At 45.6% G+C, this 23,438-nt stretch overlaps 2 protein-coding genes across 3 annotated transcripts in view; one reads left to right on the top strand and one right to left on the bottom strand.

The window, feature by feature from the left end:
- Positions 1–13,192, bottom strand: part of LOC310711880 (neuropeptide FF receptor 1-like) — a 71,346-nt gene extending 58,154 nt beyond the window's left edge. Inside the window, exon 1 of one of the 2 annotated variants that reach the window (XM_083514311.1) lies at positions 13,024–13,192. The gene's annotated coding sequence lies outside the window, so the exon portion shown is untranslated. Of the gene's footprint in view, positions 1–12,233; positions 12,709–13,023 lie in introns of those variants that run through there. The other variant, XM_083514312.1, reaches the window with a different exon arrangement.
- Positions 3,674–23,438, top strand: part of FER1L5 (fer-1 like family member 5) — a 122,521-nt gene continuing 102,756 nt past the window's right edge. The window contains exons 1-4 of the mRNA XM_083514092.1: positions 3,674–3,701; positions 6,188–6,270; positions 21,466–21,632; positions 22,330–22,524. Coding sequence (XP_083370218.1) covers positions 22,450–22,524 — 75 coding nt within the window. The 5' untranslated portion in view covers positions 3,674–3,701; positions 6,188–6,270; positions 21,466–21,632; positions 22,330–22,449. The remainder of the gene's footprint in view (positions 3,702–6,187; positions 6,271–21,465; positions 21,633–22,329; positions 22,525–23,438) is intronic.

The raw sequence follows: 23,438 nt of genomic DNA, 5'->3' as shown, positions 1-23,438 counted from the left end.
CCCTGAGCAGTCCCTCTCCAGTCGCCACCAGCAGCTTCATCCTCCAAATGCTTTCTTTGCCTTTCCAGCAAGTTTTCAACTTACCTATCTCTCTCTCCGTCCAAGGCAACCTGAGCCAACATCAAATTAGAAGGCGTGGTTTTGTCCTCTCCCTGTATTCTTTCTTTTTTCTCCACATGCACATTTCTAGCTTCAGCAGCAAAAAACCCCAACTTTCTTGTCAGCAAATGACTTCTCTAGTTGCCTCGTCAAAGAAAGGCCTTCTATTTTCCCTACTCAATTTCCCTCTGCTTGAAGCAGACCTCGTATCCATGTGCTCCTTCTTTTCATCCAAAGACTAGTTTGAAAGGTAAATCAAACTTGAGCTCCCCCTTCATATTCCTTCATTTATCTTCCTTTTCTCTTGGCTTTTCCCGTTAAGTATTTTTCGTTTTCTGGATTCTCTTTAACATCTCCATCTTGGTATTTTTCTGAGTTTCTCTGTTTGAAGGGTGACTTGGTGCGCCTGGCAGTTCCTTCTCTTGGGGTGTGAAAAGCAATCCACAGTTCCTAGTTTCTCCCCAGCCCCACCACACCAATTCCATGGAAAGAGTTTTTTGATTCTTGGTTTGCTTGTTTGTTTGTAAAATGCGTCCACCGTGACTTCTGTGACTCTGCAGGAAGAGGCGGCTTCATCTGAGTGTTGGTGACTTCATGTGTCTGGCAGCTCCTTCTGTTGCGTTGCGATCTAGAGTCACTAGCTTATCCCCAGCCGCCTTCCACCAATCCTCCAGAAAATAGTGTCTTGTTTTTGGCAGAGCATTCATTTCATTTGAGCCTTGCAGGATCTTTGGAGAGAACTGGGAAGAGAAAACCAGAAAAGAAAATGGGAAAAACGGGAGACCAATCCAAAAAACATTGCCTGAATAAAAAGAAACCAACGGGGTGGTGGAACGTGAATTTACCTCAAGCAGCACTGTCCTGATGCTGGTGACTCTCACTGCAGGCTTTTTCTTGATGTATCAAGAGCTCTTCCTCACATTGCATCTTCTTTCTCGTCAACTGAACAGATCTGCTTCAGGTACAGTGAGCTCTGCGAAGCCGGAAGAAAAGAGGAGCTGCAACAAAAGAAGAAGTGTTCTCCTACCTGCAGGTGAGCTTCATTGTGGTGACACCGAATAGGGCCTCTTCTGACGACTCGGTCACCGCCACCTGAAAGAGTCTTAGCACAAAAAGTTGCAGAAGGAACACAATACAAATTAATTTTCTTCCCAGGCAAGCAAGGGATACTCACCTAGATGTCCCTCAGGCAGAATGTCTCCATCTATATTGCTGCTATCATTGTGATGTAGCGTTTTGGCTTGACTTGGGAGGTATCGGAGCCTGTCACCGCCTCTTCAAATTCAAGAGGACTTTCTAGTTACCGTGTGTGTCCCTCCGAAAGCTGCGCGCTCGGTGGAAGAGGATGACCACCCCAGATCGAAGGAGTGTACCCTTCTTCAGTCAAGGGTATACGAGAGCTGTGCTGCCCTGCTCGAAGCTGCAAACCCCTGAAGGTCCATTTGTAGGAGAACGTAGGGTAGTCCAGCTTCCAAGACTCCAGACACATCCAAGTAAGGCAATGATGCACTATGTCTCAAATGGTGTTCTTGGAAGATGCTTAGCCAAAAGTTTGCGGGTTCTAGCAGGGGAGCGCAACTATCGCATACCCTTGACCGAAGAAGGGTACCCTCCTTCGATCTGGGGTGGTCGTCCTCTTCCACCGAGCGCGCCGCTTGGGGAGGGACGCACATGGAGCGCTGAGGGATACAGTAGAATCCACCCCCTTAACGCATTTGTCAATGAAATCCTAGGCCCTGATTTTCGACTTATTACTCCCACAGCCACATCACGTATCGTGATAGTTTGGCCTGCCCTGTTGCATAGTTACCTTTTGACGTCCGTTTCCCATTTATTCTGTCATCTGGTCATTGCTGCTGGAAGAAAGGCCAGGCCTTTCAGTACAGCTCTAACCTCCTAGCATTCGTTCTACCTCCACTGGAATCCTCCACTTGCAGGACGCATTGGAGACACATCTTCCAGAGTTGAGGGCTCCATTTTAAGATGAGCATATACAGAAGAATCCTTGATGGTAACAGGGCGTATTTCAAACCTATTACCTTCAGTGCTGGAGGATCCAGGGTTTTTTGCAGAGAGTCAACGCTTTGTGTTGCCTGAGCTATGTAGCAAAAAAAGAAGAAGATGAAATCCCCAAACCTTGGGTATTAGCACCAGAGAGCCACGTTACGCATGAGGGGTAATTTTGCCTGGCCTGTTCCATAGTTACCTTTGGAGCTCCCTTTCCCATCTCTTTTCGTAATCTTGCAGCTTCTGCTGGAAAGGCTTAGTGGAGTTGATCTTCTCGTCTGCTTCCTCATTTGATCCTCACAACAACCCTGTGAGGTAGGTTAGGCTGAGAGATAGAGAGCTGCTTCATGGCAGAGGGAGGATTTGAACTCTAGTCTCCCAGGTCCTAATCCACCACTCTAGCCACTCTCAGCAACTTCCCCCAGAGAAAGCACTTTCCCACAGGATCCTGGACTTGCCGTCTCCCTGAGCAGTCCCTCTCCAGTCGCCACCAGCAGCTTCATCTTCCAAATGCTTTCTTTGCCTTTCCAGCAAGTTTTCAACTTACCTATCTCTCTCTCCGTCCAAGGCAACCTGAGCCAACATCAAATTAGAAGGCGTGGTTTTGTCCTCTCCCTGTATTCTTTCTTTTTTCTCCACATGCACATTTCTAGCTTCAGCAGCAAAAACCCCCAACTTTCTTGTCAGCAAATGACTTCTCTAGTTGCCTCGTCAAAGAAAGGCCTTCTATTTTCCCTACTCAATTTCCCTCTGCTTGAAGCAGACCTCGTATTCATGTGCTCCTTCTTTTCATCCAAAGACTAGTTTGAAAGGTAAATCAAACTTGAGCTCCCCCTTCATATTCCTTCATTTATCTTCCTTTTCTCTTGGCTTTTCCCGTTAAGTATTTTTCGTTTTCTGGATTCTCTTTAACATCTCCATCTTGGTATTTTTCTGAGTTTCTCTGTTTGAAGGGTGACTTGGTGCGCCTGGCAGTTCCTTCTGTTGGGGTGTGAAAAGCAATCCACAGTTCCTAGTTTCTCCCCAGCCCCACCACACCAATTCCATGGAAAGAGTTTTTTGATTCTTGGTTTGCTTGTTTGTTTGTAAAATGCGTCCACCGTGACTTCTGTGACTCTGCAGGAAGAGGCGGCTTCATCTGAGTGTTGGTGACTTCATGTGTCTGGCAGCTCCTTCTGTTGCGTTGCGATCTAGAGTCACTAGCTTATCCCCAGCCGCCTTCCACCAGTCCTCCAGAAAATAGTGTCTTGTTTTTGGCAGAGCATTCATTTCATTTGAGCCTTGCAGGATCTTTGGAGAGAACTGGGAAGAGAAAACCAGAAAAGAAAATGGGAAAAACGGGAGACCAATCCAAAAAACATTGCCTGAATAAAAAGAAACCAACGGGGTGGTGGAACGTGAATTTACCTCAAGCAGCACTGTCCTGATGCTGGTGACTCTCACTGCAGGCTTTTTCTTGATGTATCAAGAGCTCTTCCTCACATTGCATCTTCTTTCTCGTCAACTGAACACATCTGCTTCAGGTACAGTGAGCTCTGCGAAGCCGGAAGAAAAGAGGAGCTGCAACAAAAGAAGAAGTGTTCTCCTACCTGCAGGTGAGCTTCATTGTGGTGACACCGAATAGGGCCTCTTCTGACGACTCGGTCACCGCCACCTGAAAGAGTCTTAGCACAAAAAGTTGCAGAAGGAACACAATACAAATTAATTTTCTTCCCAGGCAAGCAAGGGATACTCACCTAGATGTCCCTCAGGCAGAATATCTCCATCTATATTGCTGCTATCATTGTGATGTAGCGTTTTGGCTTGACTTGGGAGGTATCGGAGCCTGTCACCGCCTCTTCAAATTCAAGAGGACTTTCTAGTTACCGTGTGTGTCCCTCCGAAAGCTGCGCGCTCGGTGGAAGAGGATGACCACCCCAGATCGAAGGAGTGTACCCTTCTTCAGTCAAGGGTATACGAGAGCTGTGCTGCCCTGCTCGAAGCTGCAAACCCCTGAAGGTCCATTTGTAGGAGAACGTAGGGTAGTCCAGCTTCCAAGACTCCAGACACATCCAAGTAAGGCAATGATGCACTATGTCTCCAATGGTGTTCTTGGAAGATGCTTAGCCAAAAGTTTGCAGGTTCTAGCAGGGGAGCGCAACTATCGCATACCCTTGACCGAAGAAGGGTACCCTCCTTCGATCTGGGGTGGTCGTCCTCTTCCACCGAGCGCGCCGCTTGGGGAGGGACGCACATGGAGCGCTGAGGGATACAGTAGAATCCACCCCCTTAACGCATTTGTCAATGAAATCCTAGGCCCTGATTTTCGACTTATTACTCCCACAGCCACATCACGTATCGTGATAGTTTGGCCTGCCCTGTTGCATAGTTACCTTTGGACGTCCGTTTCCCATTTATTCTGTCATCTGGTCATTGCTGCTGGAAGAAAGGCCAGGCCTTTCAGTACAGCTCTAACCTCCTAGCATTCGTTCTACCTCCACTGGAATCCTCCACTTGCAGGACGCATTGGAGACACATCTTCCAGAGTTGAGGGCTCCATTTTAAGATGAGCATATACAGAAGAATCCTTGATGGTAACAGGGCGTATTTCAAACCTATTACCTTCAGTGCTGGAGGATCCAGGGTTTTTTGCAGAGAGTCAACGCTTTGTGTTGCCTGAGCTATGTAGCAAAAAAAGAAGAAGATGAAATCCCCAAACCTTGGGTATTAGCACCAGAGAGCCACGTTACGCATGAGGGGTAATTTTGCCTGGCCTGTTCCATAGTTACCTTTGGAGCTCCCTTTCCCATCTCTTTTCGTAATCTTGCAGCTTCTGCTGGAAAGGCTTAGTGGAGTTGATCTTCTCGTCTGCTTCCTCATTTGATCCTCACAACAACCCTGTGAGGTAGGTTAGGCTGAGAGATAGAGAGCTGCTTCATGGCAGAGGGAGGATTTGAACTCTAGTCTCCCAGGTCCTAATCCACCACTCTAGCCACTCTCAGCAACTTCCCTCAGAGAAAGCACTTTCCCACAGGATCCTGGACTTGCCGTCTCCCTGAGCAGTCCCTCTCCAGTCGCCACCAGCAGCTTCATCCTCCAAATGCTTTCTTTGCCTTTCCAGCAAGTTTTCAACTTACCTATCTCTCTCTCCATCCAAGGCAACCTGAGCCAACATCAAATTAGAAGGCGTGGTTTTGTCCTCTCCCTGTATTCTTTCTTTTTTCTCCACATGCACATTTCTAGCTTCAGCAGCAAAAAACCCCAACTTTCTTGTCAGCAAATGACTTCTCTAGTTGCCTCGTCAAAGAAAGGCCTTCTATTTTCCCTACTCTATTTCCCTCTGCTTGAAGCAGACCTCGTATCCATGTGCTCCTTCTTTTCATCCAAAGACTAGTTTGAAAGGTAAATCAAACTTGAGCTCCCCCTTCATATTCCTTCATTTATCTTCCTTTTCTCTTGGCTTTTCCCGTTAAGTATTTTTCCTTTTCTGGATTCTCTTTAACATCTCCATCTTGGTATTTTTCTGAGTTTCTCTGTTTGAAGGGTGACTTGGTGCGCCTGGCAGTTCCTTCTCTTGGGGTGTGAAAAGCAATCCACAGTTCCTAGTTTCTCCCCAGCCCCACCACACCAATTCCATGGAAAGAGTTTTTTGATTCTTGGTTTGCTTGTTTGTTTGTAAAATGCGTCCACCGTGACTTCTGTGACTCTGCAGGAAGAGGCGGCTTCATCTGAGTGTTGGTGACTTCATGTGTCTGGCAGCTCCTTCTGTTGCGTTGCGATCTAGAGTCACTAGCTTATCCCCAGCCGCCTTCCACCAATCCTCCAGAAAATAGTGTCTTGTTTTTGGCAGAGCATTCATTTCATTTGAGCCTTGCAGGATCTTTGGAGAGAACTGGGAAGAGAAAACCAGAAAAGAAAATGGGAAAAACGGGAGACCAATCCAAAAAACATTGCCTGAATAAAAAGAAACCAACGGGGTGGTGGAACGTGAATTTACCTCAAGCAGCACTGTCCTGATGCTGGTGACTCTCACTGCAGGCTTTTTCTTGATGTATCAAGAGCTCTTCCTCACATTGCATCTTCTTTCTCGTCAACTGAACAGATCTGCTTCAGGTACAGTGAGCTCTGCGAAGCCGGAAGAAAAGAGGAGCTGCAACAAAAGAAGAAGTGTTCTCCTACCTGCAGGTGAGCTTCATTGTGGTGACACCGAATAGGGCCTCTTCTGACGACTCGGTCACCGCCACCTGAAAGAGTCTTAGCACAAAAAGTTGCAGAAGGAACACAATACAAATTAATTTTCTTCCCAGGCAAGCAAGGGATACTCACCTAGATGTCCTTCAGGCAGAATGTCTCCATCTATATTGCTGCTATCATTGTGATGCAGCGTTTTGGCTTGACTTGGGAGGTATCGGAGCCTGTCACCGCCTCTTCAAATTCAAGAGGACTTTCTAGTTACCGTGTGTGTCCCTCCGAAAGCTGCGCGCTCGGTGGAAGAGGATGACCACCCCAGATCGAAGGAGTGTACCCTTCTTCAGTCAAGGGTATACGAGAGCTGTGCTGCCCTGCTCGAAGCTGCAAACCCCTGAAGGTCCATTTGTAGGAGAACGTAGGGTAGTCCAGCTTCCAAGACTCCAGACACATCCAAGTAAGGCAAAGATGCACTATGTCTCAAATGGTGTTCTTGGAAGATGCTTAGCCAAAAGTTTGCAGGTTCTAGCAGGGGAGCGCAACTATCGCATACCCTTGACCGAAGAAGGGTACCCTCCTTCGATCTGGGGTGGTCGTCCTCTTCCACCGAGCGCGCCGCTTGGGGAGGGACGCACATGGAGCGCTGAGGGATACAGTAGAATCCACCCCCTTAACGCATTTGTCAATGAAATCCTAGGCCCTGATTTTCGACTTATTACTCCCACAGCCACATCACGTATCGTGATAGTTTGGCCTGCCCTGTTGCATAGTTACCTTTTGACGTCCGTTTCCCATTTATTCTGTCATCTGGTCATTGCTGCTGGAAGAAAGGCCAGGCCTTTCAGTACAGCTCTAACCTCCTAGCATTCGTTCTACCTCCACTGGAATCCTCCACTTGCAGGACGCATTGGAGACACATCTTCCAGAGTTGAGGGCTCCATTTTAAGATGAGCATATACAGAAGAATCCTTTATGGTAACAGGGCGTATTTCAAACCTATTACCTTCAGTGCTGGAGGATCCAGGGTTTTTTGCAGAGAGTCAACGCTTTGTGTTGCCTGAGCTATGTAGCAAAAAAAGAAGAAGATGAAATCCCCAAACCTTGGGTATTAGCACCAGAGAGCCACGTTACGCATGAGGGGTAATTTTGCCTGGCCTGTTCCATAGTCACCTTTGGAGCTCCCTTTCCCATCTCTTTTCGTAATCTTGCAGCTTCTGCTGGAAAGGCTTAGTGGAGTTGATCTTCTCGTCTGCTTCCTCATTTGATCCTCACAACAACCCTGTGAGGTAGGTTAGGCTGAGAGATAGAGAGCTGCTTCATGGCAGAGGGAGGATTTGAACTCTAGTCTCCCAGGTCCTAATCCACCACTCTAGCCACTCTCAGCAACTTCCCTCAGAGAAAGCACTTTCCCACAGGATCCTGGACTTGCCGTCTCCCTGAGCAGTCCCTCTCCAGTCGCCACCAGCAGCTTCATCCTCCAAATGCTTTCTTTGCCTTTCCAGCAAGTTTTCAACTTACCTATCTCTCTCTCCGTCCAAGGCAATCTTATCTTGGTATTTTTCTGAGTTTTCAGTTTAAATTTTCTTGGCTAAGCTGTTTTTTGCGCGACTTTCTCAAGGACCATCATCTGTGTACAATTTACTGTCCCTTTGGGGGGAGGGAGCCAAAATGACGACGGAGGTAGCAGACTAGCCAGAACCTCCCATCTTCAATTAAGCTTTTAATTAGGTTTTAGCCATCTTCTGACCCTACGTTTATATTTTAGTTGTCATTTTGTTTCCTTTGCTTTTAGCCCAATGGTTTATTGTTTTACTGTTTTATTATCTACTGTTTTATGGCTCAACTTGATTTAGCGTAACAAGGAACGCTAAAGAAGATAGATTGCAGTCTTTGCAACTAACGCACAGCTTTCATCCATTGATTGCAATTACAGCCCTGATTACGGGGAAAAACTTTGAACTTGTTATAACAAATGTTTATCTTCCTCCTGGAGGCAATATTGCACACTTACACAATAAATGGGGAATCTTGGAGGAACATCTCACTCTTTGTCACTCCAAATACCCCAAGATACCCAATGTTATAGCAGGGGACTTCAATGCTCGCATTGCAACAAACTGGGAGTCTTTAATCAAAGCCAAATGGTGGATAACCCCAGAATTCATTAATGACCTCTCTCTCCATACTCAAAGACTTTCCAAAGACAAAAGGGTAAATGAAGCAGGAACCCTTCTTTACCAATTGGTACTACATCTAAACTTAGTGATTCTAAACGGGAACTGCCCGCCGGACGTACCAGGTGAGTTTACACACATAAGCTCCTCTGCAAACAGTGTCCTGGATTATATGTTAGTATCTCATGACATATTCCCCAAATTTTCCCATTTTAAAGTCGAAAATATCCAACTGAGCGACCACCTACCGTTGGTCGCCACAATGACTATAGACTGGACCCCAGATGGAGACAGGCACCCAACACATCTGATTACGAACTCAGTAGTGCAAATCAAAAGTGTAAAATGGTCCGAACTACAGGCCCAAAAATACTCAGCATATTTCCAACAAGGACTAAAACAAACATACTCAGGCTTAATCGAGGATTATTATGATTATGACCAAACTCTAAGACTATTCCCGAATCTGTCGGAAGATCTAACGTCTTTTTTCTCTGTCCCGACGCATAAAATAAATCTAACACAAAGGAAGATAGGTGCATTGTGGTTCAATAGTGCTTGTTAAACAGGCTAGACAACTTCTTGGTAACATCTACAAAGAGTATAAAGCCTCCGGGGCAACGGTCTTGCCAAAAGAATATTTCCAAGCAAAATCGGCCTACAAGCAAATTCAAAAGGGAGCCAGGCAGGAATGGCAAGTGAATCGATGGCGAGCAATCATAGAAGCCTCATCATCATGGAACTCCAGACAATTTTGGCTCCTGGTAAATAAAAGAACTAAAAGATACCCTTTGACTATTATTCCTGCCCCAGTTTGGGAATCCTACTTAAAAAATTACTTTGCCACAACTGACTGTATTGCTAACACAAGAGATGAATTTCAAGATCAGCTTCCCCTCTGGCCCCCCACCGATCCGGAAGACATCCATGACTTGATTGTTAAACTCAAAACAGGGAAAGCGCCTGGGCCAGACCTGATCCCGGCAGAAGCTATAAAATACCACGCGGACTGGTGGGCCAAAGTTCTGGCGACCATCTTCAATGCCGTTAACAACTCTGGAAAGATCCTGGAAGTATGGAAGGACGCTGTTATCGTTCCAATCCACAAAAAGGGCTCACCAGATGACCCGGGGAATTACAGAAATATCAGTCTGCTCTCAATAGTGGGGAAACTGTATGCCCGCTTCCTGTTGAACAGACTTAACCAATGGGCCGAAGAGAAAAAATTAATTGGGCCCCAACAAGCTGGATTCCGCCCCAAACAGTCAACAATTAATCATATTCTAATTTTACAGCATCTTGCCTGGAAATATTCCACCCCAAAGGGTGGCCAACTCTGTGTGGCATTCATTGACCTAAAGGCAGCATTCGATAGTATCCCCAGGAGCATCCTCTGGGAAAAACTCTCCCGCTGGGGCATCGACAGAAGGCTTCTCTGGCTAATAATCAAACTCCATGAGAACTCAGCGGCCAGAGTGAGATTCACCCCGGAGGGTGATCTCACCAATTCAATTCCCATTAACAGAGGTGTCCGACAGGGCTGTATACTGGCTCCATTCCTGTTCAATTTGTTCATAAGCGACATGAGGACTCCCGTAATAGAGGCTCAAGAAAGGATTCATGCACCCCGCCTAGCACTTTATCGCTGCCCTTTGTTACTATATGCGGATGACGCAGTCATCCTTTCTTTTTCTAGAGTAGGTCTCAGGAGGGCCTTAAATTTTTTTGGATCATATTCAAATTCCCTTACAATTAATTATGGAAAATCTAAGATCCTAATTTTCTCAAAGAGCCGGAAACTCCACAGTTGGAGAATTGATGGGAGAGTCATCGAACAAGTCTATAGATTCCAATACTTGGGAGTTTGGTTACAACATAACCTTAGATGGAAGGCCCATGTAGCCTATGTTACAAATAGAGCCAAAGCTATCTCCTTGGCGATCTTGCGATTCTTCTTCACCGACGGGGCCCTTCACATCCCATCGGCGTTGAAAGTCTTCAAGGCCAAGGTGATCCCGACAATTGCCTATGCCATCTCAATTTGGGGGACTTTTGTCAATCTATCTCACCTAGAGGTTATTCAAAATCAGTTTTTAAGAGGGATATTGAAACTGCCCAACTGTGTAAGTAATACAGCGTTACGCATGGAACTTAATACTGTATCCCTGGAAAACGCTCTGTGGAAGCACATACTTTGTCACTGGTTATCTCTATGGCACAATCTCCCAAACTTGTACTTGATACAATGTATGTGGAGAGATGATTTCCAGAGCCCATGGGTAAAAAATTTACAACTGAAAATTACGGCTATGGGAATCTCCCGATCCAAATTACTAGAGCAGGACATAGTTCCAGTTAAAAGAACAGTAACCTGTAAACTAGAGGAGATGGACTTGCAGCAGAAAATGGTCTTGGGCAATGGTACCTGCTCACCTCTAAACCTTGGTTTATTACCCCTCTTAAGGCTCCCAAACTATTTGAATTCCTTAACTTCTTCGGCTCATAGATATGCCTTTGTAAAGGCAAGATTCAACACCTTCCCATCGAACGTACTGAGAAATAGATTCTCCAATGGACAGATATCGCTCTTATGTGATTGTAATTGTGGGGCACCGGAATCGTTGCATCACATAATTTTTGACTGTGCTTTTCACTCTTCGGCCAGGAGCAAGTTTCTTGCTCAATATCTAAAGGGAATTGCCGATGATACGAATGAAGCCAAACTGAGATATCTATTAAATGATGATGACCCCCTAAGATCACTCACGGTTGCCAGATTCTTGATCAGCGTCCTATCCCTAAAGAAGAGAAACGGACTCCTGTGCGGCTTGGAAAATCCCTTTAAACCATGATCTATGTTTTAGGATGTAACTAGGTGAATCACCATTGATGTCTTCTATTGATTTGTGAGCAGAGGGTGATGGTTATGTTACAAATTTATTGTAATGTATGATGTTGGTCTTTTGTTTTTGTTCTGCTTTGGTTTTTGTCTGTTTTTTGTAAGTTTTGACGGTTTTAAATTTGGAGGTTCAAGTACATTATGTTGGTATGGGAAACTGTCGTGTGACGGGCCAATGGCCGTAATAAAAATCAATCCAACCCAATCCAAATTTCATCCATTGAAGGGAGGCACGAACCTGCTGTATCATCAAGGCTGAGGTAAATTATTCCCCTTCCCAGAAATATTTCCGCGGTGAGCGTTGAAAGCCTTAAAGCTGAGAACTAAAGACGGAAAAGGGTGCAGAAACCCTAGAGGCCCACCGAGATAAGGGGCAAGCATGAAACCTTGCTTGTAAAACAACCCTCCCCACCTTTCGAAGGTGGGAAACTGGAAGATAAACATAATCCCAGTGGCGTAGCGTGGGTTGTCAGCACCCGGGGCAAGGCAAGTAATTTGCACCCCCTAACCCGTGGATTTGCGCCCCCTAACACTAACCCCCAGATGTTGCACCCGGTGCGGCCGGGCCCCCCTGCACCCCCATGCTACGCCACTGCATAATCCATCTTGTGTTTGAGACAAGTGAAGCCAAAAAACCCAGGACTAAGAGACTCCAGCAAACTGCTCCCAATTACCTTTTTCCACGCTCAACATGGTCCTTACAAGAAAGAATTATATGGACCTGGGATTTGCACCAATATCACCTCAGGGGGAGTGGGAGACCCAAAGGAAGCAAAGTAAAATCACCAATTACTTCCACCATAAAGAAGGGAGTAAGAATCCACAGCACGAGAGCACCCCAAAAGAAATTGCCCCAAATTCCCAATTGTTTTGTTAAGCAATCTTACCTAAGCTGGTTTCAGTTGCCTTTTCAAACCTGTTTCATCTTCCCCAGCCACCTCTCCTAATCTCTCTGCCCTTTAGCTCCTTCAGCTCTGACCAGTGAGCAGGCTAACACTAGTATTACAGCCAGGGACAGGCTCACTCACTGGAATGTGGCTCGCTCCTTCCGCCACCAGTAGGTCATAAGAACACATAAAAAAGTCCCTTGCGGCGTTAATACAGTGGGTGCAGGTGTCTTTACTTTCGTCATGGGGTCACTTCAGGGCTTTGATGAGAAACGTCAAAATTTACATACTTTCCAAATTAATACATTCTGGTAATACAAGGGAACTGAATTAGTAATCCACCCAAATCTCATGGATTACAAACTACAGGAACATGACCTGCACAGGAAAATAAGGAAAAGACTATGTGAAAAATAAGGGAAAGACTATGTGAAGAGGGACACGGGTGGCGCTGTGGGTTAAACCATAGAGCCTAGGATTTGCCGATCAGAAGGTCGGCAGTTCGAATTCCCCGCGATGGGGTGAGCTCCCATCGCTCGGTCCCTGCTCCTGCCCACCTAGCAGTTTGAAAGCACGTCAAAGTGCAAGTAGATAAATAGGTACCGCTCTGGCGGGAAGGTAAACGGCATTTCCGTGTGCTGCTCTGGTTCGCCAGGAACAGCTTAGTCATGCTGGCCACATGATCCGGAAGCTGTACTCCGGCTTCCTCGGCCAATAAAGTGAGATGAGTGCCACAACCCCAGAGTCGGTCACGACTGGACCTAATAGTCAAGGGTCCCTTTACCTTTACCTTATGTGAGGAGGGGCTGGCTTGGATCTCAGTGGCCCCCATTGAATTCTGTGGAGCAAAGTAAACGGGCTGCAATCTGGGGCACAGTTGGAAAGGACAGCAGTTGCTTCTCACTCCTGCAACGTTCTATGATAGAATGAATGAAGACTGGGTGTTTGTTTTTAAAAAAGTTGACCAAAAGGAAGAAAGCGGGGGGGGGTGTGTGTGTAATTTTACATCATTGCTCCTGTTTGTAGCATACTGGCCGTCTTTCCCTTGAAAATTGCTTTGTTGAAATATAATACCTGGTTGGTGGATGGGAAAGGCTTGGAGTGACTGAAATAGATGTACAGCTCCACTAATTACAGAATACATTTCATTTCACTTTGAGGATTAAAAACCTCAATGTTTGATGCTTAAGAATGCCTTTTTTGGTTTAAAGTGCTCTTTTCCCTGTTCTATCTCTGTCTTAATTTTAACCCCCATGACATGATTGCATAATTATTGTAGCTTGAAAACTGGGTGAATCTTAGCACAATGTGTAAAGTCACTTTCCAGATAATCATCACTGAAGTTGGACTGTTCTTTTACAAGAAAGCAGGTATAGGTGAAAGACCATGTGAAACTGCTTTGGATATGGTTTTTTCCTGCTGTACCCCCAGTTGTGTAATGCATGGCGTCATTAATCCATTTGCCATTGCCAATAGATTTAAAACTCTCCTCATCAAAAGCATTCATTTAAAGGAATCTGTCTTGTTGGGTGCGCTTCTTTCTTGCATTGTGCAAGGAAAACATTGCCACTGAGAGAGAGCAGAACAGCCAGCCCCAGCTTCCTGCCTTCTTACATATAATCTGCCTGTAAACTTCCTCTTCCTTAGTGTCACTGTTGCCCACAAAGAACTCAGCAGGAAGGAGAAGGGAGACAAAGCTAGAATTAGTTGGCTCTGCCTGTCACTGGCTTTGGTGCCACCTACTGTTGGCCTCCTGCCTTACCCCCTCCCTGTCCTTGCTCCCTTTTGTGGGCATAGGACCCAGACTCTTGGCTCAGTTATTCCCCAAGGATTTATTACACAAGTCACTACATGGCCTAAACATACAGGTTACACAGTTCAGTGCTTCAAAGCAGAGATGTAACATACATGACTAGGCACAATGAAAGTTGTCTCAGCACCCTTTGCCCTCTTTTTGAAGATCAGGGAGGACACGGTCATTTGTATTTTTCAGGTCCAAACCAATGGGACAAGCAAGCGGGCACTCCTGCAAGTAGGTTGGGTCTGCTCCCACTGGCGCACCCAGTGGCGCATCCTTGGAGACAGCCTCAGAGCCTGCCCAGCCGGCTCATTATCTGATCAAGGTTCAGGAGCCTCCTCAGTTACTGGTATCACATGAACATCATAGCATTAAGCTGAATTCCACAGTCCCAAAGCATGCTTGTTTCCATCATAAGACTCAGTGCTGTCTTCTGGAATCACCAGCTCACTTAGGAGAAAAAAGTCCAATCAGTTTTGCCTTTAATACTGCCATAAAACTAAGCCTTGAAATAGGAGATTAGTCTTGAGGGAGAAAAAACTCAGCACCATACAGAGACCCTGCTGTATTAAGACAAACCAACCTTATTAGTGGGAGAGTCAGTACAGTAATATGTCTTCATCAGAAATGGATTCTGTAAGACGCTGCTGCAAACCCAGTGGAAGTTGGGAATATGACTCCATCTCCAACTTTATTCTGCGAGAAGCATGACCTTCTGGGGCTTATCTGGAAGTGGCTCACACTGGCAGGAGCAGGACAGCGGCTGGTTCAGTCTCCCCCTCCTCTGCTGGAACATCCAGTCCCGGCAGGTGGGGGTGCCTCCTGGAAGATTTCTGAGCCCTTCCTCGCATTGAGCTCAGCACTCTCATCCCATTCTTCCTCCTCCTCCCCTTCTGACCAGTCCTGCTCAAAATAATATCCATGGAGCTCATGACACTACCAGTCCCAACTGACACCAGTTTACACATCTAAAGACTCAGAAAGTGAGGCTGTGTATTAGTAACCAGTGTTTTGCATTGAACTTCTCCTGTTGGTAGCGGGGGGTGGGGTGGGGGGGCTTCTATATGGTACAGATTCCCCCACTCAGTTTAGAAGCCTGATCTTCCAGAGTTCGAAATCAGGCGTGAGCAGGGTAAATCAGCATCTACTGGTTGACCTCTGAGTGATTTGCAGAAGATTAGCAAATAATTAGGTTGGTGGAAAAGAATTCTTGAGGGGAAACCAGGTATGGATTTTTACGTGAAAAAGACTTGTCTAGCTCATTGCTGGTACTGTTCGGAAATACCTGAGCTGAACATATGCTCTGAGGCATCCTGTTCCTGGATCCTTAATGTACTCCTAGCTGGCTGGCCCACTATTGGGCGACCTTGGGATTTCTATGTGTGTGTGTGTGTTTAAAGCAAAGCTTATCTCAGAAGTCTGAAGTCTGCTCACCCCTGTACAAAATTTCACTGGATTGCTACAGGATCTCAGCCCCTAACATGTGGAGGACAATAAAGCCAAAGAGATTGAAGTGACAGAGGGGGCAGAATCAGAATGTCACCATCCTCTCCCTCCTTTGGAATTGTATGAAAGGAAACACCTGAATAAGGGGGGGAGGGATGGAGGAAGGACGGAAGGAAGGACGGAAGGAAGGACGGAAGGAAGGAAGGAAGGAAGGAAGGAAGGAAGGAAGGAAGGAAGGAAGGAAGGAAGGAGGGAGGGAGGGAGGAGAGAGAGACAGAGAGGAAGGCTGAAAGGGACTTGTGATACAGGGCCTCCCTCTCTAAGGACAGGGTGAGGAAGCTGTGGCTCCACTTCCCACTGATGGGGGGTCCAACAAATCCCCCCTGCCTGCTCTACAGGCATGCTGCACTTGCTGTTGGCCTCCAGCTATGCTCTTCTTCTGCTCAGGTGGTGGTGCCAGTGGCGCAGCTAGCCACTCCATTGCCCAGGGTGGTGTGCATGCCCTGCTCCTGGGGGCGGGGCAAGCTGGGGCCTCCAAGGAATCTTGGGAAGAATGCTCTTGTGCTTGAATCCTGCTTGCAGGTTTCACATGGAGGCATCTTGTTGGCCACTGTGAGAACAGGATGGTGGACTAGATGGGGCATTGGCCTGATCCAGCAGGCTACTCTTGCCTTCTTAACATAAGAGCAGAAAGGCAGCCAGACTGGGGGAAAGAGAAAGGTAGAAGTCTACAAAGACTGGAATGAAACACTAAAAGTTACCTGCCTCAAAAGAGGGAGGGTGGAAGATGTTTGCCTTTGTTTCATTGTGACCTACAATCATAGCTGTCTTCACTGGAGACTCAACCACAAACACTGTGGTTGTCTCTGTGACTGCAAGGCAGCTAGTAAGTTAGTACTTTTTGAAAAAGACCTCAAGGCTTAGGTAGTTATGGGATGGCCAATAAGGTAGCCCTTGAGTCAATGTTCAATGACTACCAACCCTAAAACAGTCCAGAAATAGAGAGGAAAACCTCCCCTTCAGGAGAGACTCATGAAACTATTGGAAAATGCCATTTTATTTACAGATGCAGAAGAGCACAGCATGTCCCTAGAGCAAGGGTGGGGAACCTGTGGCTCTCCAGATATTGTTGGACTCCAACTCCCATCAGTCCCAGCCATCAGGGGTTGAGGATAATGGGAACTGGAGCCACTGGTTTCTCACCTCTGCCCTGGAGAAGGGTGCCCTGTACCACAAAACCCTTTCAGTCTCCCCTTCCCTCTCTCCTTACTCTGGTCCTTCCATTCATGCAATTTCAAAGGAGGGAGAGGGTGGGGCTTTCATTTGCAATTGAAATAAAATAAACATCAGCACAAAAGTCTTAGGTTTTGGGGAAGCAGGTTTGTTGCACAAGACATCCGAATCAACTATAATTTCACGACATGAACTTGCAGGAATGTGATTGAATGTCACCTGCTGTCCAGCCTTGTTCTTGTGGTAATTGCATTCTGATTGTGGAACAATCTTCTGGAGCGGCAGAGAGAGAGGTTTGCTCCCTCAGGTGTCATCAGGGTAGAGCCGCCTTGAAGAAGGAAGAAGCAGCAGGTCTCCAAAAAGCTAAACAGTTTGGAAATCTGCAGAAGAGCAAACTTCCCCAGTTAGAGAAAAGAAGATCCCTGGTGTTCCATAATCAGAACAGAACATAATCAGAACATAATCAGAGCCTTAAGAACAGGGCTGGACAGCAGTGGGCATTCAATCACAAAACAGCAAATTCATTTTATGAAATTATAGTTGATTAAGATGTCTCTTTAAAAAATCTCAGATTTTTGTGCTGATGCTTTTTTCTTTTCTATTCTATTTACTATTACTATTGAACAAAAACAATGAAAAACCTTAGAAGGATTTGAAATTACCTCAGGGGCAGCGGCGGCAGCAGCAGCAACAACAACAACAACAACCTAAAACTCCAAATAAATCTGTTACCTTCACTATATATTCCATCAATATGGGTAATGATAGACATTTGCAGATCCCTAATTTATGTGGTCTAGGGCAGTGTTCCCCAGCCTTGGGTCTCCAGCTGTTTTTGGACTACAACTCCCATAATCCCTCGCTAGCAAGACCAGTGGTCAAGGATGATGGGAATTGTAGTCCAAAAACAGCTGGAGGCCCAAGGTTGGGGAACACTGGTCTAGGGGATAAAGACAATGTTCCAAGAGAGAGCAGATTCTGTCCGTAAGCCTGAGTAACTTAATGGGAAAAGTTAAGGTCAAAGAGGTTGCATCCATTTGAGATTCCCCTAATAACACAGAGAGGATTAGATGAGGTGCACTAATATCTGAGGTGATACTATGGTCAAAACTTTCTGAACAAAAGGCTTCATTGAGTATCAAGCCTTAGTCACATATTAAAGTGCTTTTCCATTGCATATTAACGTGTGTAAAAAAAGAATAATATCATAAACCCTGTAAGGTTACTTCCCTAATGGCTTGGAGTCCCTCCCCCATTGTTTTAAGAATCATTAGTAGGGTTGTGTACACACCATGCATTTAAAGCACCCTCTCTGAAGACTTCCTCTAAAAACTGTAATTACTCCTCATTTACAACTACAGTTCCCAGCACCCTTAAGAAACTACAGTTCCCAGGATTCTTGTAGGGTGTGTGCTTTAAATGGATGGTATATGTGCAGCCTAAATATATGTTCAGGGACTGTCTTAGAACTGATATTTGTAAGCTACTCTGAGAGCCTTTTCAGCTAAAAATACAATAAATAAATAAATAAAGCAAACAAGCTACTTCTTTGCTGTACAAGTTTAGGTTGCAAACGTGGAGTGACTTGGTCAAATGCTTCCTCTTAAAAAAACGATCCCTGCAGAGAGAAAACTGGCATGCCAGGAAGAAAGCTAGGCCACACCTGTATTCCTACAGACCTGATTTTCACCCACATTTCAAAGTGGTACAGCCCCACCATGGCTGCACCAAATTCTTCTTCTTCTGGATCTTTAAATCAGCCTCTAAAGCTGTCTCAAATGGGTCCTCAAGGTGTAAATCTCCTGCGTGAAGATTGTGTAGCACCCTGCTTGTGGTTAACGCTTAGCTGGAATGAAATATTCAATGCAGCAATAGAGAAATTAAAATAATAATTTATTTGTCAGACAAATAAATGAGAGGCACAGTGGTATATGGTTACCAAAAGCTCTGCCCCCCTCCAGCCCTGATGGCCAGCACTTATATTCCCTCAGCCCAGCCCCCTTGCTCCTCCTTTGGCTGCCTCTGTCCAATCAGCCTGGTTGAAATTCCTATTGGCTGTTTGCTAGAACCAATCATAAAAGATACACCCATTTCCTATTACCTTTTATGGGAGACAAAGAGCTATATTTCCTTCTATCCATAAATGGCAGACAAGTAGCCATATATCTTACATTTGCCTCGACAAGGCACCTTAATTACCAGATCACCTTTTGCCCCTGTTGCCCCTGGCAACAGGGGCAAATGGCTAAAACAGATGGCTCATGATTTTAAATTCTATCTAAACAGAGATCTTGGGTTCACCTTCTCACACACCATCAATGAAATAAGAATCTAACATAAGAATCTAACATTTCTTACTTTCTAAATCCTTTGCATAATTACATTAAGCCAATAAATTTCATACATAACATAGATAGCTTTTTAGAAGAAAAGGAACTCAGTAAAAACAGCTTCAAAAGCAGCCTCTTCAATTTACACCCCCCTTTCCCAGCCAGCTGCTTTCCCCATTAGCTCTTGCCCTTTAACTTTAGGAAAATATGGCCCGAGTCTAATGGGAGGCACATGGTATTATTTTCTGTTAAACAATAAATCTTACTATTTACCAACTCTTAATTAGTGTTTTTGCAGCTTGATTGTATTCTGTAATATGTAGGGTCACTGTAACCTTTGCTCCCAGCCTGTATTTCCCTTTTACAACTTTGAGAAACTTGTCTCCTGGTACTGCTATAAATCAGGGGGGGGGGCTTGTCCAGGAGAGCAGGAAGATAAACAACTGCCAGAGTACTTAGCCAGCTGCTTTATGCCTGGCATGAAACATACAAACATTTGCAAATATATCTTTAAGCTCATTTTAAAATGCAGGCCTTGGTCAGATGCCTCAATTGGACTGATCTATCGGGACCTTCTTTCGTTCTTTTGTGTATTTGTGGTTATTTGTGCTAATTAGGGTTTAAGAGCAGTTCTGTGCTTTCAACGTTGTTTGCACCAGCAGGCGCTTCTGGGTGGACATACTACTTTGCAGTGCTTTTCTCTTTTTTTAGAACAAAATGGTGCCAGTACTCACCATGAAGTTGTAAGTTCCACACTTTCAACACCGGGGGGAGGGGGAAGGTGCCGGTATGCATTTTCTTTCCTGCTTATTCAATTATCCTCACTTTCTGACCTCTCTCTATTCTGTCACAGTCACCTCTTTTCTTTATGTGCCCCATTTCTGTCCCTCCCCCCCATATCTGAAGCCACTCCTCTGTTACACCTTCTTATCAACTGCCCTGAGAACAACTGCCTTGAGTTCTAAAGTCTGACTAGCAACCATTTTACCAAGTGACTGAAACCCCGTTTTGGACTCAGCCTCAAGTTTATCTCCATAACAGCACAATCCTGTACATGTCTGCTCTGAAATAAAGCACATATGTCTCATTGGGTAGGGTTACCAGATGTCCCCAGGGACAGTCCCCAGATTTGCAAATCTGTCCCCGGACAAATTCCGTCCCCGGAATGTCCCCAGATTTGCAAATCTGTCCTCGGGAAATGTGGCAGCAGCAGCCTCAGTAGCCCAGAGCCAGCTGGCTCTGGCTGGCTTCAGGAGCTGCTCACTGCCGTGGTGCAGGAAAAATGGTGGGCACCACGGCAGCGAGCAGTGAGCAGCTTCTGAAGCCAGCCAGAGCCAACTGCACTACCAGGCTGGCCTCTCCTGGGCAATGGCTGCCCGCCCATGACTCCTGAAACTCCCCTGATCTGTCAAAACAAAGGGGGAAGGGGGGCTCGGGAGTCACAGGTGGGTGATGCGCCATTGCCCAGTTTTTTAAAAAAAAAACTCGTGCATTTATGTTTTACGGAGTGGGAAAGAAGGGCTTTGCACCTTTATACGATATGCATGTGTGCTTGGGCCCAGGGTCTTTTCCCTCACCATCCCCACTATTGACTCCCTGTTGCTACTCAGCTTCAAAAAAAAAGGGGGGGGTCCCCGGATGCATTGAAAAAAATCTGGTAGCCATACCATTGGGACACAGGCCCAGATGGGCGGGTGCTCACACACTGGGCAGAGACCAGGTGGGGAGGGTGCTCTTCACCCTCCGTGCCCTGTTCCTGCCTGGCAGCAGCAGCAGCAAGGACTGGGTGAGCACGCTCCATCCCTGCTTGCGGTGTGTGTGCACACCTGCCCCTGGCGCCTGTGGACAGTGCTACGCCCCTGCCAAGATTGCCTACACGGACTGGCAGCTAGCTTTTCTCCAGGGTCTTGGGCAGAGAGAGGTCTTTCTGCATTATCTGCTTCCTGAACCTTTCCTTTTAGCTAGGGAGGCCAGAGACTGGGAACTTCTGCAGTCAAAGCAGATCCTCTGTTCTCTGCACTGTGCTCCTTCTCCAGGAAGTTGTGCTGCACAGACCCTTCTGAAATGAATGGGAGCTGTGGGGGGGGCAGAGACAACCCCCCCCCATCCCGGTGAATCATGCCCCTTGTCAACTAGTGGGAAGGGAGGGGGCCACCTGGATTTTCTTCCTTAGGCACTAAAGTAGTCCAGCTCCACATCTTTCCACAACTTTACGTCCTTGAGTGGGCACAACCAAGACTTTTCTCTTTTGCTGGGGAAACTGCAGTTCTCTCCAGCACCTACCAAGGGATTATTATTCCCTGATTTAATTGAATGCCTTATTGACAGCATACAGAACCATAAGGAACAGGTCCAATTAGACACCCTCCATTAAACCTCACAGAGTCATAGAACCTGTCACTCCTTTCTGTTTCCATTTCAATAGATTCCCACCCACAGCATTGCAAATGCACCTGGGCGGCACTTTTGACTGATGTGCAACAGCTGTGGCAAAACACTGCAGCAAAAAACAGGCCAGCAGTTTGTTTCATTCCAGGCCGGGATGATCATTGCCTGCACTGCACTCCGTCATAAGGCTCTATGTCAGCTGATGTATCGGCAGGGACCTGAGCTAAGAACCTCCTTGGCTGAGGCCAAAATTCATTGAGGCTTCCTCTGCCTACCATTACCTCTGCCTTTTGTCACTCCCGGCTCTGTCTACTTTTGGCAGACCTGTTTTCCAAGAACAGCCCCAGATTTACAGAAGCCATCCCAGTTTCTGATTTGATCCCAGATTTTCCTTAGGTTGTCCTCATTTTCATTAGAGAAATGTTGGAGGGCATGGAGTTATGCGCCATCTGAAGGCAGCCCTGTATGGGGAATTTTAAAAATGTTTTAAATTTTACTATGTTTTTATATATGTTGGAAGCTGCTTAGATTGGCTGGGGCAACCCGGTCAGATGGGTGGGGCAAAAATAATAAAATTATTATGGTTATTATTATTATTATTATTATTATTATTATTATTATTATTATCATCATTATTATCATCATCATTATCATCATCATCATCATCATTATTATTATTGAAAAGGATCTCCCCATTTTCATTGGTGAAATGTTGGAGGGTATGCTTTCTGTTGCTCTGACCTCTGCCCCGAGAGCCCCCAATAGTGACCACCAGCAACCCATGCCTGATATCTAAAAGGATCAGGTGGGAAAGACCTGAAATTAGGGATGTCAGAGAATTCTGATGAAAACAGAAACTAGAGTGGGAAATGCTGGTGTTCCCATGGCTCTGTCTCCACAGGCAGAGGCAATGATGCTTCTGGATACCAATTGCTGGAAACCACAGGAGAGGAGGGAGAGCTTGTGCCAACTGGTCCTACTTGCCAGTTTTCTGGCCACTGGGAACAAGAAGCTAGGCTAGATGCAGCATTGGCCTGATCCAGGAGGTTCTTCTTATGTTCAGGTTCATCCTACATCCAGAACAGAAATCCGTCCAGTGAGTATTCACTGTTGCTGCTTTCAGTCCACAAATAATACACCACTGATTGAGTCATTTGCACCATGTTTCCTTTGCACTGAAATGAATGGAGCAGAATAATGCAATTACAATTGTGCTGCAGTAGCCAGCAAGTAGTTTTTTGGCAGAAGAGGAACTACAGTGGAATGCAACAAACACAGGGCAGAACAGGAAATGGTGCCTAAGATCCTACTTGAGATTCCTAATCAGCACCCTCCTCCCCAGGATCCCATTTAAAGATTAAAAAGGCCAAAGGGTACAGCCGACTTGATGCATAGTTCAGTCTTAAGTCCATTAATCACATGGCTTTTAGTCAACTGACTGATCACATTTGCATAAGATAAAAGCGATAATTATAAGGGGGTAAGTGTCTACTTCATTTAAATGTCACAGCAGGTATAATCTTAAAAGGGTCACTTCCCTCTTCTGAGATTGGCTGTGTAAATTCTACAAGTTTGTGTGTGCGTCTGTGTACACACACACACACACACACACACACACACACACACAAACACACACACATAATGTGACCATTCAGGGGACCTTTTCAGCCAATCCAAATAGTTTAAAAGCTTTATTTAAAAAATAATAATTAAGTTTTCCATTTTAATAATCCAATAAAAACCACATTAAAACATTCCAAATTACAATACAATAAAAAAGCCAGATATACGTGGCAAATTATATATCTTTGGATGACCCACGCTCTGAATTTCGCGAAGTGCTGATCATCTTAATTAGTCAATAAACCATTCCGATGTTAATCCTTCATTTTGTTTTCATTTATTTTTGCAACCAATGGTCTGTTCAACTTTTGCCTTCGTAGTTCTGTGTGAAATATTTTTCCCTGTTGTAATCCACACTCCAGCAATTCCATTTTCAGTTTCTGCTCT

Source organism: Podarcis liolepis (genome assembly GCF_965112155.1).
Source record: "Podarcis liolepis genome assembly, chromosome: 7".
NCBI lineage: Eukaryota > Metazoa > Chordata > Lepidosauria > Squamata > Lacertidae > Podarcis > Podarcis liolepis.
The sequence above is the reverse complement of the archived record's forward strand: the minus strand, read 5'-3'. Positions and strand labels throughout refer to the sequence as shown.